Source organism: Cynocephalus volans, chromosome 4 (assembly GCF_027409185.1).
Source record: "Cynocephalus volans isolate mCynVol1 chromosome 4, mCynVol1.pri, whole genome shotgun sequence".
Lineage (NCBI taxonomy): Eukaryota > Metazoa > Chordata > Mammalia > Dermoptera > Cynocephalidae > Cynocephalus > Cynocephalus volans.
This window is the reverse complement of record NC_084463.1, coordinates 115,117,747-115,134,760: the sequence shown is the minus strand read 5'-3', so window position 1 is coordinate 115,134,760 and position 17,014 is coordinate 115,117,747. Positions and strand designations below refer to the sequence as shown.

At 48.0% G+C, this 17,014-nt stretch overlaps 1 protein-coding gene across 1 annotated transcript in view; it reads right to left on the bottom strand.

Annotated features, from left to right (window-relative positions):
* Positions 1–14,973, bottom strand: part of INSC (INSC spindle orientation adaptor protein) — a 123,695-nt gene extending 108,722 nt beyond the window's left edge. The window contains exon 1 of the mRNA XM_063094610.1: positions 14,878–14,973. Coding sequence (XP_062950680.1) covers positions 14,878–14,973 — 96 coding nt within the window. The remainder of the gene's footprint in view (positions 1–14,877) is intronic.
* Between the last annotated feature and the right edge of the window lie 2,041 nt (positions 14,974–17,014).

The following is a 17,014-nucleotide window of genomic DNA, read 5'->3' as shown; positions in this document are numbered from 1 at the left end:
GGGGAGGCAGATAATGCCACTGTTGCTCCTGCCTGGTCTGTGAGGGGAGAGCTCCTTCTTGCGCACACACTCTGCCGCTGAGGCTCCCTCTTGCCCCAGAGCAATGATCTGGCGGGATTGAGCCAGAAACAAGCTAAGAGGGTTCCTTTAAGAGCCCCTTTCTGTAACCAGAAGAAAAAGAAAGAGCCAAGCCAGCTTCAGAACCAAGCAGAGGAAAAAGCTTCTAGAAAAGAGAAGAGGCCCTGACCTTGGCCAGATACCCACCACCCTGCTAAAACAGCAGACAGCAGGGCAGGATCAGTGGTAAAAGCTGCTGCAGAGTGCCTGTGGTTGCCCTGACCTTTGCATCTTGGAGCACAGGAACCAGCCCAGCCCCTCACCACGAGGCCCAGGAGGCAGGGCGGGGAAGCCCCAGGCTAAGAACACTGCAGCCCTACGTGGTACAGGTTTGTGGCGACAGATGCTCTCATCCTGATATTTATGTCAGCTGGTGAATACTACAACCCCCAGCCCATGAAATCCTTATGATGCCCCTTCCCAAACCCAAAGAATGACACAAAAAGAGCACAGACTAGCAGCCAAAAAACCTGCAGCCTGGTCTCAGCTCTGCCAGTAACTAACTGTCTAACATGAGTCAAGTTACTTAACCTCTCTGAGCCTCTTTCCTCATATGCAAAGTAGGGATAATAATAAATATTTGACTACCTGGCAAAGTTGTTTAAAGATCAAAATATAATAATGGATATGACACTGTGATACTGCTTTGTATCCCTATATAAGGCCATAAAAATAGAAAGGATTTTGTTAGGCAATATGGTCTATGGAAATAGGAGTCCCCTAAATGAATCTATAAAAGCAGAATTTCAGGCAAATTGAAAAATCAGACTTAGGCCAGGATAGAAATTTGGAAGTCAGGGTCTTAATCAAAATTCCTGTTGGCATAATGTAAGCAAGAAATCTGGAATATTACAGCAGGACATGTGCTCAGGAATTATCTCTTCCAACCCTGTAGTTTACATGCAAAAGGAAACTGAGGCCGCAGAGGGCAAGTGATTTGCCCAAGTCACATAGCAAATGTGAAGCTGAACCCAGATTAGAACCCAAGTTCTTTCTAGCCTTCCTCTCAAGTTCCATCCAAAACCTGGCCTGGCCCATGATTGACACCTTGGAAGGCATGTTGACCCCACAGCTGAAGAAAACACGGCTGCCTCCCCCAGGGCATTCACCAAGGGATGCAGAACCTGGGACACTTATTTTCCTGTGTCTACAAGTGAGCTTACTCACAAGTATAACTCACTCCCTCCATGTGAAAATCCTCCTGCCAATTCTACAGCACAAGACAAACAGGACGTGTTGACCAAGAACTTAAGAACCAGTTACCTATCCAACACTGACGCAATCGCTGGGGCCTGGGCTGGCAGAAGCTAAGGCCCAAATCCTTCTGACTTTTCAGGAAATGGTCTCCAGCTTTAGCCCTCCCCACTAGGACCCTGAAAGTAGGGATGCAGGCTTCTGTCTGACATCTTGCTGTGAAGCCATAGACTTCTGCATGCCATGGGGAGACACTGTTCTTAAAGAAGTGGCTTTTAGCTCCTTGGGACAGTAAGGGAGCAAATAAGTGGGTTTGGTGAAGTCCCTAGGGACCCAGCCTCAAGCCAGACCAAGCACTGGACTTAAGACCTGAAAATGCATCCCAGGTGCCTGCCAGAGGCTGCCAATCTCCCTGCGGGCTACTCTCTCTTGAGCAAGGCAGGGGCTTTCTCCTCTTCCAGTGGCCTCAGGCACAGGACACCCCAGTTTCTCACCCACGCTCTCTCCCCTCTTCCTCTCGGCAGGCACCTTCATGGCAGCAACCGCCTTTACCCACTCACATTCATGGCCACTGGTGAGACTCTGGGAAGGACTGTGAGTGGAACTGAAGTAGAAACTTGGCACAGGCCAACCCGTATGAATGAGTAAGGGATCCAGGGCCAGGCTCTATCCCCATCCTTGGGCTGCTCTTTCTGATCCCACTCTGGCCATCTCTGAGACTGTTCTAACATCCTGCCTTGGTCTGGGACAAGTGTGGTCCTTAGGGTCAGGCAGAGCATGTGCTCTGTATTAAGCCCCAGCTAGATGATAGAGAAGGAGATGAATAAAACAATTTTCTTCTTCTTAGAATTTCCTCTTCAAAGAGATATGTAAATGCATAATTAAATAAAACATAGTAATTCCTTCAGCATGAGTTCAATGAAATGCTTGACCTTTCTCTGTCACAAGTGCACTATATGGCCTTGGACAATTTATGCCCCTTCTCTGGACCTCCAATTTCCCATCTGTAAGAGTAGAGGGCTGGATTAGATGAGCTCCTGCTCTGAATCTAACATCCCTACAATCCAATGACACCTCCACCTAGAAGCTAACTCTAAAAGAGTCATTCATGGGCAGAGACCAGATTCTTTTCTCCATCTTGCTCTGCCCAGAACACAGGCTGCTCTGTGTTCCTCACTCAAAGATGGCTTCAAGTGACAGGAGACATCTGGGGGTTTGTCCCAGTGACTGCCACTCACATATCCTGCTGTTTGTGTTCGCCATTAAAGCCCCCACATCATTGTATCCCTGCCCACTGTGTATCTGGGAGCTACCCCAAGAGTGCTGCCAATCTTAGGGTCCCTCCTGGACATAAACTCAAGAAGTGTCACACAAGGCAATAGTCTTCTTGCTGACCTCCCGACCCCCAGCCTATCCCTCCTCATTCTGATGTTAGTTTCAGCCTTTTAAAACACAGTTCTCGTTGTAAAATCTCCTTGAAAACCTATGTCTGCCCAGCGTTTCTCAATTCAGGTCTGAGCTCCTTAGCCTGGTGCTCATGATTCTCTGGACCCTGTTTCTAGCCCTCCCCACCTCTTTTTACCATAACTGCCCTATACTCCCCAGTATGTCCCTTATGTTCAAGCTTCAGGGCAAGCTTCCTGTCATTCTTCATGACTGACTTGCCCTCTCCACATGTCAAGATTCAGCTTAAGTGTGGCCTCCACCCAGAGGCTAACTCTGACCCCTGGCCCACAGGGCTCCTAGAATACTGAGGTGTTGATACCATTCGTCTTGCGTTTGCTGTGGCCTGCTTGGTTTCATAACTGATTGGTGATCTCCTGTGGGTGCATCTTGTCTCCCTGCTAGTGCCTAAGGCCCACAAGAATATGCTCATATCTGCCAGCAACTGGCACAATGCTCTACATGCAACAGGTGAAGACTTGTTAAAAGCAATGAAGACAGCTGGACAATGAAGATCACTAGGGGACCAAAGGAATGAATGAATAGTGATGAAGGGCCTCATACAGAGGCAGTGTTACACAGACATGAAGAATAAAAAATGAAATGATAGGGCCAGCCCATGGCTCACTTGGGAGAGCGTGGTGCTGACAACACCAAGTCAAGGGTTAAGATCTCCTTACTGGTCATCTTTAAAAAAAAAAAAAAGAATGAAATGGTGCATAAATGAATGAATAAGTGAACCTTGTCCCAGCCACCATCATCTCTCACCGAAATTACAATAGGCTCCTAATCTATCTCTACTCCTCCAAACCGCCCCAATCTTCATAGCGGCCACAGCATGTCATTTTTCTGCTCCAAACCTTCCAATGTCCACCCACATCATGCAGATTAAAAACCAAGTTTCCTCAGGTAATGCACAGGAGCCTTCGCGCTCCGGCCCCCATAACTGGTCTCAACTCCTTCTGCTCTCCCGTCTTGCACTTCACTCCAGTCACGGTGACCTTCATGCTCATCCCCAACCTTGCCTCAGGGCCTTTGCTGTTACTCTTCTCTCTATCTGCCTGCTCTTCCCCCAGATATTCACAAGCTTGCCCTTTCACTTTTGCCTGGCCCCTGCCTCAATGTCTGCTCATTATAGAGAGAACCTCCTGACCTTGGATAAATGTACAAAACCCCTTCCACCCTTGGAACTCCTTTACCATTCTTCACATTTCTCCACAGCAGTCACCATTTTGCAAACTTTACATATCAGCCTTTTTATTGCCTGTCTTCCTAAACCAAAAAGTGAATCCTACAAGGGCATGAAACTGGTGTTCTGCTCACTGCTGTGTTTCCAGTGCTGAGAACAATACACGGCATACAGTAGGGGCTAAGTAGATACTTGTTGAATGAATGAGTGAGAGGGGGAATGAGTGAATGAGTTAGGCCCTTGGCATCTTTGGGCATTTTTCCAAGATGCTCTTATCTGATGTGGCTGCCATTGCCCTATGTCTGCTCAGTTGCAGTGCCGTCTGCCACTGCAGCAGATGGACAGCACACATTCTGAGGAGCTCTTTGTAAATGACAGCCCTCAGAGGACTGAAAGAGCAGCTTCTGGAGGAGCAGAGCCAGGATTAGTCCACTGCCTGGTTTCTAAATACCACATTTTAAAATATTGCTTTCCCACCCACCCCCTTGCCTCTCTGCAAATTCCACAGGGTTAAAGCGCAATCATCGTAGAAAATGAAGAAGAAAACAAAAGCAACCTCTTTTCCACAGCAGAGCTCCTGGAGAGCTGTGTTTCTCCTTACCCTCAGGCCAGAGTCCCTAGCACCTCTGCAGAGCCCAGCTACCAATTACCTACTTGATCAAGGAGCCTAATTCTTAAGCTCTAACTGCCACTGACAGAGGGGAAGCCAGAAAAGCAGAGAGTGAGACAAGAGGAGTAATCAGTGCAGCAGCTTCTGGTCCCCCATTGTTTCTGCTAACACCCTGCAATCACCCAGCTCTCAGCCAGCACAGTAACATCTTCTCACCCCTGACGGTCCTGGGCTTCTGGGCTGGGAGGACCATAGAAAAAAGGGATGGAGGAGAGTGGGGTGAGGGTGACTTGTTTGTGGAAGGATAGGTGGGTGACAGATAGGCAGGGGGTGGGTAAGTGACTGAACAAAGATGAAATAGTTGAATGAGTGAGGGAGGGACTTGCAAGAGTAGGTGAGCCAGAGGGACTAAGTGGGCTTCTCTGTCCTACTGCTAATGACGTCTTTGCCAGGATGGCTCACTGGGCTTCGGAAGACCAGCTCTCTGTATTCTCTTTCTGCCTATCTCTAGTGCCGTCTCAGGGGTGGGGAGGAGGTTGGCAGCTCCTGACCAATGTGTATCATACAAGTAACTCTTTAGCTCCAAGGAGTCTTCATAGGATTTGTAACCATCTTTTATGCAAGTAGCCAAGGAGCCAAGACAGGGCCACCTGGAGACCCCTCATATATCCTGAATACTCTACAAATCAGAGATAGGGGTAGATGGAGAAGCCACAGCTCAGAGATGCCATGTGATGAAGCCACCTCTTCCAGGGAGCTTCTCAGATGCATCCAGGAATTAGATGTCATCTACCACCAGTCCACCAAATGCACTGAGACTTAGCCAAGGCCAGTGTGGGGGGGAAAGCGAGGGGAGTGCTGTGTAGGAGAAAGTAGGGGAGGGTGGCAGGGGCCAGACAAGCGAGACTTCAGAGGACTTATTAAAGAGTTTGGTCTTTATCTTAAGATCAATAGGAAGCAACTGAAGTATTTTTAAGGAGAGAAATGAGATGAATGGAGTTGTGTTTTGAAATGCACTCTGGCTGCTACCTTGAACTAGGGTGATGCTGGTGGAGCTGGAGAGAAGAGATAGATCTGAGAGATATTTACAAGCTAACCCCAACAGAACATGGGGATGGGTTGGGTATGGGCTTTGAGGGAGAGGGGTGTCAGGGGTGATTGCCAGGTCTCTCTGACTTGCGCAGCTGCATAGATGAAGGAGCCATTCAAGGAGATCTGAAATACCTGAGCAGGGCCAGGTAAGAGGAGGCTAGTGTAGGGAAAGAATACCAGACACTCCATTTTAAACATGTTGAGATTGAGAGGCCTTTGAAACATCAGCCCAGAGTCCCCTTGACTCCATCTCCCTCACCTTCTGCATTCACCAGTCACAGCGTCCTGTTGATTCTACCTCCTCTCCACCCTGACTTGGTTTAGGCCCTTGTAATTACTGCCTGGATAATTAAAGCAGCCTCCAGGCTCCTTCTCCTTCCAATCTATCCACCTCGTGCTACAGGTCTTTCTAAATACTGCCTCCTGAAAGAGGCCCTCCCTCACCACCCATCTAAAGCACCCCTGCCCTATTACTCTCCATCTCAGTCACTTGGATTTTTTTCCTTCCAAAAACCCATAACAGTTTATAGTCTTTGTTTATTTTAGAAATAAATATGTGAGTACATGTATGTCCTGGCACTGTTTGCTAAGAGGTCATAGAGGCAATAACAAAGGAGCACACGGAGCATTCAACTCTTGGTTTCTAACTCTCATTCTCCACTGAAAGGACCCAAGACTCCTTGAGCAAATGGCTAATTCCAGGGCTGGAGCAAGGAAAGCACAAAATGAGCCTGTAACTTCTTGCTACGGCAGATATCTTTACCAGTTGGCATTTTACTGTAAGAAGGACCTTTTCCTCCTCTCTCCCTCCCTTCCTTCCTTTCTATCACTAGGGACTCAGAAGGCACCCGCCCTACCTCTTTGTCCATGCACAGTAATGCCTGGCTCCCTACGGGAGGGTATCCACCACCTTCAATGACCCAGCTGGTGCCCAGAGGCTACTGCCTGGGGACAAGTCAAAAAGAAACAGGAGCCAGCTTACAGAGCCCCCAGTGATCAAACCTAGGGCAATGTGAACATGAAAATAAAGGTAGTAATTTATTATAACTTACTGAGTAATGAAGAATCCATGAGTCCCTAGTGACAGGAAGAAAGGAAAGGAGAGAGGGACGGAGGAGGAAAAGGTCTTTCTTTAAGTAGAATGCCAACTAATAAATATAGAGGAAATAATGAACTCAAAATTATCAATGATGATAAAATTAGTGGGTGTAAGTTTGATGAGGAACAGGATATATACATAGTCTCAAAGTATTGCTCTGCAAATTACTCATTAATTATAAAGGGAAAAAACAGTAATTACACAGCGGAGAAACCGTGGACATTACCTTAAGCAAGTGATACAGTCCTGGGACAGTCCCCACATCCTGTGCTTGCTGATATGAAGACTGGAGAGGACATAACCTCACTTCAATGGTATTCCTGCCCAAAATGTGCAGCTTGAATTAATCATGCAGAACCATCTGACAAACCCAATTTGAGGTTTTTATTATTTAACATAATAACTGGACTGCACTATTCAAAAACATAAAGATCAAGAAAGATAAAGCAGAAGAATTGCTCTGGATTGAAGGGGAATAAAGAGACGTGACAACTAAACACAACCTGTGGATTGGACCCTGAAGGGGGTAGGGAGATGGCGGAGCCATAAAGACATTATTGGGACAGAATTGCACTGTGGTAAGAGAATATCTTTTTTTAAAGGAAATACACATTGAAGTACTTAGGGGTAAAGAAGAATCATGTCTCCGATCTACTCTTAAATTGATCAGAAATATAAACATTTTTATATGTATTCATATATGAGGGTACCTCAAAATGTTCATGAAAAAATAGAATTAAAAGATAATGCAAATCTTTCCATGAACTTTTTGAGGTACTCTCATATATACATATATAATAAGATGATAAATATAATAATATACAGCAATGAGATGTAAATGATATAAACAAAAATATATATAAATAATAAAAATGGTATTTTCATATTATTGGAGACAGAGGGAATAGAATGATAAAGTAAATGGAACATTATATAAATTGAGGTATACAGATAAAGAGAGATTTCTTATACCAGTCTTAAAATTTTCCATTAAGTTTGATATGATATCAAAATTAAAAGTCACATAAAAATAGTAAGCCTTAAATAAATGTTTGTTGAATGAATGAGTGAGCCCATATCCAACCTTGACCCTCCCCTGCTTAAAATAACTTAGTGCCTGCCCATAAATATCATGATAAAAATCCAAACACTGTCTCACAGCAATTCATCCACAGTTCTTTGTAACGTCTCCCATCTCACTTTCCATCACTACTGAACACGCACACTTACGCTGCAATCAAATTAACTACTTAAAATCCCCACGCATTCTTACCACACTCTGCAGAGCTCAGTGCCTTAGCACACGCTGGTCTCTCTGCCTGGAATGCCCTCTTCGTATCTTCCTGGCAACTTCCTGTTATCTTTCAAGATCCAGACCAAGTACTTTTACCTCTGGGAAGGCCTCTCTGATTGCCCCAGTTGAAGATGGCACTTCCTCTCCGACACACCAATGCCTCCAGTACCTGCTTTGATCCTGTCCCACAGACAGGCCTTTGTTTAAAATTCTGTCTTGCCACATGGTCTGAATGCTGCTTGAGGATCGGATATTCCCTACACACCCTAACCCCAATGCCTTGCACAGGTCCTGGCACAGCAAAGGATGTCAATTAATATTTGAGCCATGAATAAATGAGTCAGTATTGACCGAACTTTCTGGATCTTCCAAGTCTCTTTCATTATCCTCAAAAAATACAGAGGAATGAGGAAAATGAGTTCTACCCTCATTTTGCTCACAAGGAAAAGGATACCCAGAAAAGGTAAGTGACCTTACCCAAGATAACACAGTGTGCCCAGAGGCGAAGCTGGAGCTGAAATCCAGATCTCTGCCAATAAGCCACCTCTATCACAGAAGGTGGGTGTGACAGGAAGGAAGAATACTGCCTTTTATGGTTTGCCTATTCTACACTAGACACTATGTTTCAAATAAATTTTCTGGTTCTAGCATTACTATTGCATTTGAAGAACCCCATTTTACAGATGAAGAAACCGAGGCTCCAAGTCAGGCCTGTCTGGCTGCAAAGCCATGCTCTTTTCTCTGTACGTTGCAAGCATGTACTGTCCACCTCTGACCCTCCATCAGAAGAAACAAGAAGGTCTGAGTTGATGTTTCTGCCACTCAACAGTGCCTTTTAAACTGGCACCATACACAGACCCACAATGCAGCTCACACCCTCAGACCACAGGCCACATTTCACATGGTTTCCAAACCCAGGATATTTGCTTTGTAAGACAAAATCTCCACTCCCCCAGCAGAAAGTGAACACTATACACAACTACCTGGCCAAACTGCTGACACCTACAGACAATGCATCATGACGGACAGGGTCTGGCCTGCCCAGAGATGTCCTCAAAAGCTCCAGGACTCCCCCAGAGCTTGGCACTAAGGGGATCCTGGAGCTGGGGAAGGGGAGACCAGGCTGGTTGAATCGCAGAGTCTAGGTGGAGGCTTGGTTCCCAGGACAGAGATTGCTCCAGGGGAGAAATAGAGCCAGAGAAGTCTACTGCTGTCCACCCCATGGTGATGGGGGAGGAGAGAGGAAGAGGACCCCTGCCCAGCCCAGGAGGCCTTTCCCACACCACCCCCTCTTCCTGCTTCCCCCAGAGCAGTAGTCTCCTTGAGGCTGGAAAGCCCAGTGATGCTGATGCCATTCAGATTCTGGGAGCAGACATACAAGTCAGGCCCTTAGTCTCTTTCCATGTCTGCCCAAAGGGGTGTTTTTTCCTGCTTTCAAGACCTTCAAAATGGGGAGTTCCCAGTCTCTCTGAGTGGGTAGAGCACATTCACTAAAGACTCTGGAGTCAGACAGCCCTGGGAAGGAACTGTTGGAGCTCTGACCCTGGGCTAATCATGTAACCTTACTGTGCTTCAGTTTCCTCATCTTTAAAATAGCAGTAACTATTTCATAGCATTGTTGTAGAGGTTTCATGAAACAGAAGATGCAAAGAACCTAAAAAAGGAGCTGGTCTTTAGTAGATACTAAATAAATGCAGTAACCGTGAGCCACCCTCCCCTGCAGAAGTTCTTCCCATCTTACAGGATGCCCTCTTGCTGGATTTTAAATCCATGTTTTCACTTGGCTGAGCTTAAAGTCCAGGAAACAGCCAGGATCTAAACAGTATGAATTCTCAGCAGAGATGCAATCAAGTCTTAGTCTTACCTTTCTGAGATGACATTTATCTGGGAAGGAACAAACCTCTCATCTATATGAATCCATCAGCACATTACCCAGAACCAGGTCAAAAGGCATGTCTTCTAACCCGCTTTGTGATCAATGTTTCTAAGAGAATTAGTCTTGAATGTGGGGCAGCAACCACCAGCTTAGGCTGACAACACATACTGAGAAATGACCCTAACACGGTGCCCCAAAGCCCAGTTGTTCCAATCATTCTTTGGCGCTGAGAATTGCCCTCCAGCATTCCCCTTTCTAAACACTAAGGGCCATGGGCAGGGTAAAATGATCAGTCTTGAAGTGAATTAGAAGTTTCATAAACTCTGCAACACAGTCAAAGCCCCGCCCTGGTGACTGATGTCTCGGACAGGTAAGAGGTGACAAATGACTCCCTGACCATTTGGCAAACTTGAGACTTCTTACGGGGAGAGTTAAAGGGCTGAGAACTGGACTATGGCCTCACAGACCCAGGGGAGGGACAGGAAAGCCCCTCCATACTCTAAAGTTCGAGCTCCTCATCCCAAGCTCCAGTTCCTCAAGGGCCATCCCTGATCAGAGATGGTGTGGTCCATGCTGGAAGCAGGGCTCAGATCCGAAAGACACAGACCTCCCAGCAGATTCCTGGGCTAGACAGGGTCACATGGGGAAGGGGTGGCCATGGGGCCAGAGCCAGGCTTAGGGCAAATGTCAAACTCCTTCGGGCATTCAGACACTTGAGCTTTTGAGACAGGGAGGAGCTGGCAGCTGAAGCACTCAAAGCAGGGGGTGCTTATCAATGGCCCAATTCATTTTCAACAATCTCCATTGTCCGGGCCAGCACAGAGATGGGCATTATCTCCCAAAGCTGCTGGGAAGAAAAACCCCAAGACATGGTCACGAATCAGAGTCCAAAGATACAGTAGCCAAAATTGAGACATATGGTTTGAAAACCAAACGAAATATTTGAAATTGGGGATTTCCCCCAAAAAATCCGTGCAGTGGGATGCCCATCTTCAGAAGCCAATAGAATGCTCAGTTGCTGGTTGTTCATTTATTTATTCTGATCTCCTTCTGCAAAGGATGTGGGAGTTTACAGTTAAAGATGTATATTCTATAAAGTTGTTAAAGCAGAAATTAGAAGTCAAAGCCATGGTTCCAACCAACACAGTTTCTAGAATGGAGCAATATGACAGACTAAGAGCTTCCTAGCAGCCAGAGTGAGAAGGGAAACACAATAGGGAAATACACCCTTTCCCCACCACCTTCACTCTGCAGGAAGCCTGCTGGACTAACCACAGCCTGCTCTTATTTAACACCCCCAAGGGTCAAGCCTAAAACCAGGCTAAGGGGAAGATAGATCCCAGCACTCCCCTTAGGAAGTGGTTGAACTGGACTTGGTGTCCTGCATATTAAGGGAGTTGGTGGGTGAGGCTCAGGCACCCCTTAAACCAAACCATAAACACTAGGAAAGAAGAAGGTCAATACGGTCTGTCTACCTTCCCAATTCAAGGAGCACATTTAGTCTGGGTACCTCACTGCAGCCTGTCAACAAGACAATGGACAGAATGAGAGATGTCTAGAAGCCATAAGAACAATAATAATAATAACTATAATAATAATAATAATCACCACCATCAGCTGATGTTTTGGGACACTTATTCTTCCAAGCACAGTTTAGGGTGTCCCCAGTGGTCCCCAGGGGAAGGCAGCATGGAGAAGAAAATTCTGTCAAGAAAAGAGATAACTGCTGGAAGAAACAAGAGGAGCAGAGCAAAGGCTATCCCCCCACCAGACTGCAGATGCCTGGAAGGCTCACTACTTTTCTGCAGCAGGAGCAATCCAGAGTATAAACCAGAACCTGGAGCAAATTATAGGTGCTGAGCTCCGCCTCAGATCTTAGCCTGGCCCACTTGCCTTGTGAGACCTGCCTTTTCACCTCTAAAACAGCAAACACTGCTTCTAAGTCCCAGTCTTTGAGGCCCAAGGATGCTCTCTGGCTGAGCTCCATGGGCAGCCTCAGATTCAGATTAAATGGGACACCCTCAAGGCATCATATCACCATCTGCCTTGACCCCCCAGCAAAAGCCCCTGACTTAAGATATTCCCTACTAAGGCCAATATCTTGGCCCCATTATCAGCAGTACCACATGTGGGCTAAAAGGGTTAAAAGGGGGGTCTAAAAGCTGAGGGTGGGGCCAAGCCAGGGGTACATGTGTGTGCATATGCATTTTACAGTGTGAGTGCATGTTGCATACATGTTGTTGTACACGGTGTACATGTTGAAGATGTGTGAGCATTTGCATAGATGTCCTGAAAGAGAGTGTAAGACCTATAAGAACAGCATGTGTGGGCAGGGATGCGTGTACGCATACACAGATGCAAGCATGTGGCTGTGGGGACACCGTGAGTGTCAGTGAGTGGGTGAGCATGGCCATGGCCGTGGCTGTGTGTCTGCTCATCTCCTTGTCCTGCTGCCTCTTCTCCTGGCGTGAGAGTGGGGTCCCCTGGCGCAGCCAGGAGAGGTCATTCAAATCCCCATTCACTCCAGTGTTGGGTGAGCGCTCTGTGCTCCTGTCCTGCTCAAAGCCCTGAGAAACCAAAGCCACATAACCCACAGAGAAGATACCCTAGCAGGGGACAAGTCAGGTCACCCTAGAAAGTCAGAGTTCAGATAACGCTCCTTATCCTCCTGTGTCTGCTTTCACGGGCTCACTCTCACACACAGCCACCCATCCACATGTGGACTGGCTCAGCCCACACGAAGGGCTTGCTACCACACGCAGTTATGCACTTCCACAGGTACAGACGAGGTCCACCCATGGCGCAGGTGCCACACAGACAGGCAGCCACCTGTGGGCACGCTCCAGGCCCACCACACACATTGACACACTTGTCCACCCACACTCCAGGGCACTGGTTAGAAAATTCCACATGCTGACATCTCAGCCCAGACACACTCCCTCCCACTGACACCCGCTCCCACTCACAAGCGTTCCCACCGACACACTTACACCTACTATCCAAAAGTCACAAACCAGCTCTGTCCCCAACTAGGCTGGCAGATCCAGCAGCAACCCCTGAATCCAGCCAGAGGAGCGTGTCCACTTACTCTGAGCGTGCGAGCGGCCAGCGGTGGCAGGGCGCAGCTGGAGCTCCGGAGGCAAAGTGGCCGCTCTGCCGGCCCAGCCCGAGGGGGCCGCCCGCTGCCCCCCGCCCCGCCCTCTGTCCCCCGCCCACTGCGCTCCCTGCCAAGCCTCTGTCCCGCGTCAGGCACCGCTGCCTGCGAGACTCAGCTGGGCCGCCGCGAGGGCTATTTCGGCAATGGAAACATCGCGCTCTCATCTGCGGAAGCGCTGGAATGGGGACGCGGTCAGGCCTAATTAGAGACCCGGCTCACCCCCGGGCCGGGCCAGAGTCAAGGCGGGTAATCACCCAGGAGCCGTCCGGGGCGGGGGCGCCCACATGTGCCCCGCATGCCAGCATCTGGAGACGGGAAGGGAATGTGCCGCGATCCCTTGGAGCTGAAACCAAACGAGGAGGGATTTGGGAGCAGTTCACATGCTCTGCTCCGCCTAACTTTGAGCAACCTCCAAAGACCTGGAATGCGACTAGGTCTATGCACCACAGGTGCTTCCCTTTGGAACCTAAGTCACCCTCCAAATCACGGACCTGCCAAAAATGACAAGGAGCTGTTGCAGACTCCTTCTAAGTTGGGCACATCAGACTGCCTATGCCCCTCTGGACTCTGTGTCAAATGGCTAAGTCTAGAGAAGCCTGGTTCCTACCCAAAAGCTCAGGAATGTTGCATTCTTGAACTGGAAGGAAGTTTCGAGGTCATTCCGTCCAATTCCTTCCCCTCTGCCATGAATCCCTAGGGCCCTGGAGAGCCTCTACCTCTTCTTGGGCATCACCTAGAAAAGGCAGTCCCTGGCTTTCCTTGGGCCCTATTCCAAAGCTTGAACTCTCTTGACAGAAAGTTCTCCCTGGCACCTAAACTAAATCCCTCATGTACAAACTATGTTAGGGTGCTCACACTATGTGTTCAGGGAGAGGATGATCAAGTCCATCTCCATGACACAGTGACCACCTCAGGGTCCCACCTCACCCTTCTCTTCCTTAATGCTAATAACCCCTGTTCCCTTGTCCAGGATCTGGCTGGAAGTGACTGTTGCTCCCTGGCCTTGAACACATAGCAGCCCCTGACATTAATTCACCTGCCCCAGTTCCCTGGGGGCCTGGGGCTCTGTAGTTAGCCAAGTCATTCCCCTCAGACAAGGCAACTTCAACTCTAGCCTCAACCAGTCCAGGACAGCCCAATTTTACTTCCCAGTCCCCTGAATGGGGGCTTCAGTTTCTGTCTCAACAAGGGCTGTCTCAGGGCCTGAGGACAGGGCTTGGGGACTCCAGCCAGCCACTTGGCTGGGCATTGACACAGGAGCCATAGCCTTCCTCAAATGGGCAGATCTTCTTTCTGAGTCTGTTTCTGATAAGTCAAGTGGTATAATAAAAATAGCCTGGACTTTGTCCTCAAAGAGACCTGGCTTTGCATCCTGCCTCTACTACTTTCTAGCTGTGTATCTTTGGACAAGTCACTTAACCTCTCTGAGCTTCATTTTCCCATATTATGGGGATCATAATAATCTTTGCCTAGCTCATAAGGTTGCACAAAGTACATAATGAGGTGAAAGATGTAAAAGTACCTGGAAAACTAAAATAATTTTTTAACATGCTAGAAATGGAATGGAACTTACAAACACTATAGCATCAGTGTTAGCAAAAGGCCTCAAAGGTCTTTTATTTCCAGGTCCAAACTCTGTGCCTGGGTTTCAGGGCAAGAGAGAAAGAGACTTGGTTTGTTAGATGTTCCCTTGAGTCACTTGACATAAATGCCCTCCCCTCTTGCATTCCCCAACATACACCACACACACACAAACACACACACATACACACACACACACACACATCCACCTTCCCAAATACGTACAGCACAGCACAGCCTCCTGGACTCCTGGACTTCCCATAGGCCCCAGCCACCTGGACCTTCGCTGGCTGCCTCTCCATTGCTGGGGGGGCGCCTCATGGCTGCAGTCTTAGCCACAGCAAATCCAAGTCTCCTTACAGAGGCCCCTGTGCACAGCTTCTCTCTCCCTGCCCATCCTTCTGGGCCATGGCCTCAGAAGGCCTGTGAATGAAGGCAAAGCTGGCAGAGACCTTCTCCAAGGCAGTTCAGGAGCTCAGAGTTGAAGCAGCATCCCCCTACACCCCCTCCTCTCTGCCTTCCTGGCTTCCCAGTGCTGTCCTGCTTAATTCTTAATGGAAATTCCATCCCTGGCGCCAGCCCTGGCTGGCTCAGGGAGTCCAGGCTTGGGCCAACAGCAAACTCCATCCAGAGAGAGGGGCCTGCCTGGCCACAAAACAAACATACACATATACACACATACCAGCAGAAAGACATGCACGCAGACATTCACAGACTCAGAGATTCTCACCTAGACATATCCATACACCAAAAGATAGTGAGCATTCTAATCACTAACGTTTATTGAGTGGTACTAAGTACTGTGCAGGTACCAATTTCTCTACTCCTCATAATAGCACTAGGATCTGTTATTATCCCTATCTTACGCACAAGGAAACTGAGGCATGGGAGGTTAAGTAATTTGCATAAAGCATCTGGTGAAAACAGCCTAACACCTGAGCACCAGGAACTACTCTAAGAGGCTTATGTGCATTGTTCTATTTTGCCATCATGGTAACTTTTTGTAGAAGTCATTATTATTCCCATTATACAGACAAGGAAAATGGAAGTCAAGTGGTTTAAATTACCTGTCTGTGGTCTCCCAGCTGGGGAGAAGAAGGTAGACTCTACTCAGATATGCTTGGGAACCCTTATAGTTGCACAGGGAGACATGCGGGTAAAGAGACACATGCACACACTCAGAGGCACACCACGAGCAGATTCTTCTTTTTTTTGCCTCTTCAAAAATGTTTATTATTAATTTTTCTCTTTTCCAAAAGAGTTTTGAGTTTGGTTTCTTTATTTTTTTTCTATTTTTATTTTTATTTTATTTTATTTTGTCAATATACAATGTGGTTGATTATTGTGGCCCATTACCAAAACCTCCCTCCCTCCTCCCGCTCCCCCCTCCCTCCCAACAATGTCCTTTCTGTTTGCTTGTCGTATCAACTTCGAAGAATCAAACAGCTTATTCTACCTAGACCAAAACAGGAGTCTCAGGAATGGTCCAGAGCCGTATCAGGCAAAGGTCTGCTCCAGCCAGACTCCATGTTCTTCCCCCTCTCACATGGCGTATCCCAAATCCACCAACTTCACACATCACTTCAGGAAGGACAAGTTCTGACCTAAATGGAGGAAAGACTTCAGGTTTACACTCCAGTCAGCCAGTCCCATAGCCAACTCCCAGCCTCCATTCCAAATCCAGTTTTCCCCAGCATAGCCAACATGGCCACTGAAAGAAGGCTCAGCTACGCTCTGCTATGGGGATCACAAACTCCACGTAGGGAGCACCTCAGAGACTCTGAGCACTGCCAGGGGCTGGCCAAGGAGGCCTCTCAACTTCCACTGTTTGGTTCCTGCCCTCCAGGCCCAGATGAGGTTGGACAGGGCCCATGGGACAAGGCATGGCACAGGAGTGCAGGCACCAGGTGGAAAAGAGCATGTGAGGCCCCAGGGAACTAGAGCCATACGCCATACTGCAGAAAGATGGCAAGATCTTGGTGGAATGGGAGGAGAGGGGGGTTAGGGCAGGGCCATAATGTGGGACAAGCAGTGAAATCCCAAGCCCAGGGAGTTGAGAGAACTGACATGCAGAAGGGGAAACAGAAGAGTTTACTTGTAGCAGTTCAGGAACTTGTCCACTGCTTGAGGTTTCCATGCTATGCTGGAAATCTCCAAGCAGGGCGGGAGGCATGCTAGCCCCGGGCCTCCTCCAAAGCAGCGCCAATAGAGAGCGTCCCTGCAAGCCTGTCATAACCACGGCAATCTCTGTTATCTCTCGTGGCTTCCCCCAGTCCCAGCCCCATCCCAGAATTCCTCAGTGGTTCCTGTTGTCACAGCTCATTCGTTCTGTGGCCAGAGGATGGCTCCATATGGCAGCCCT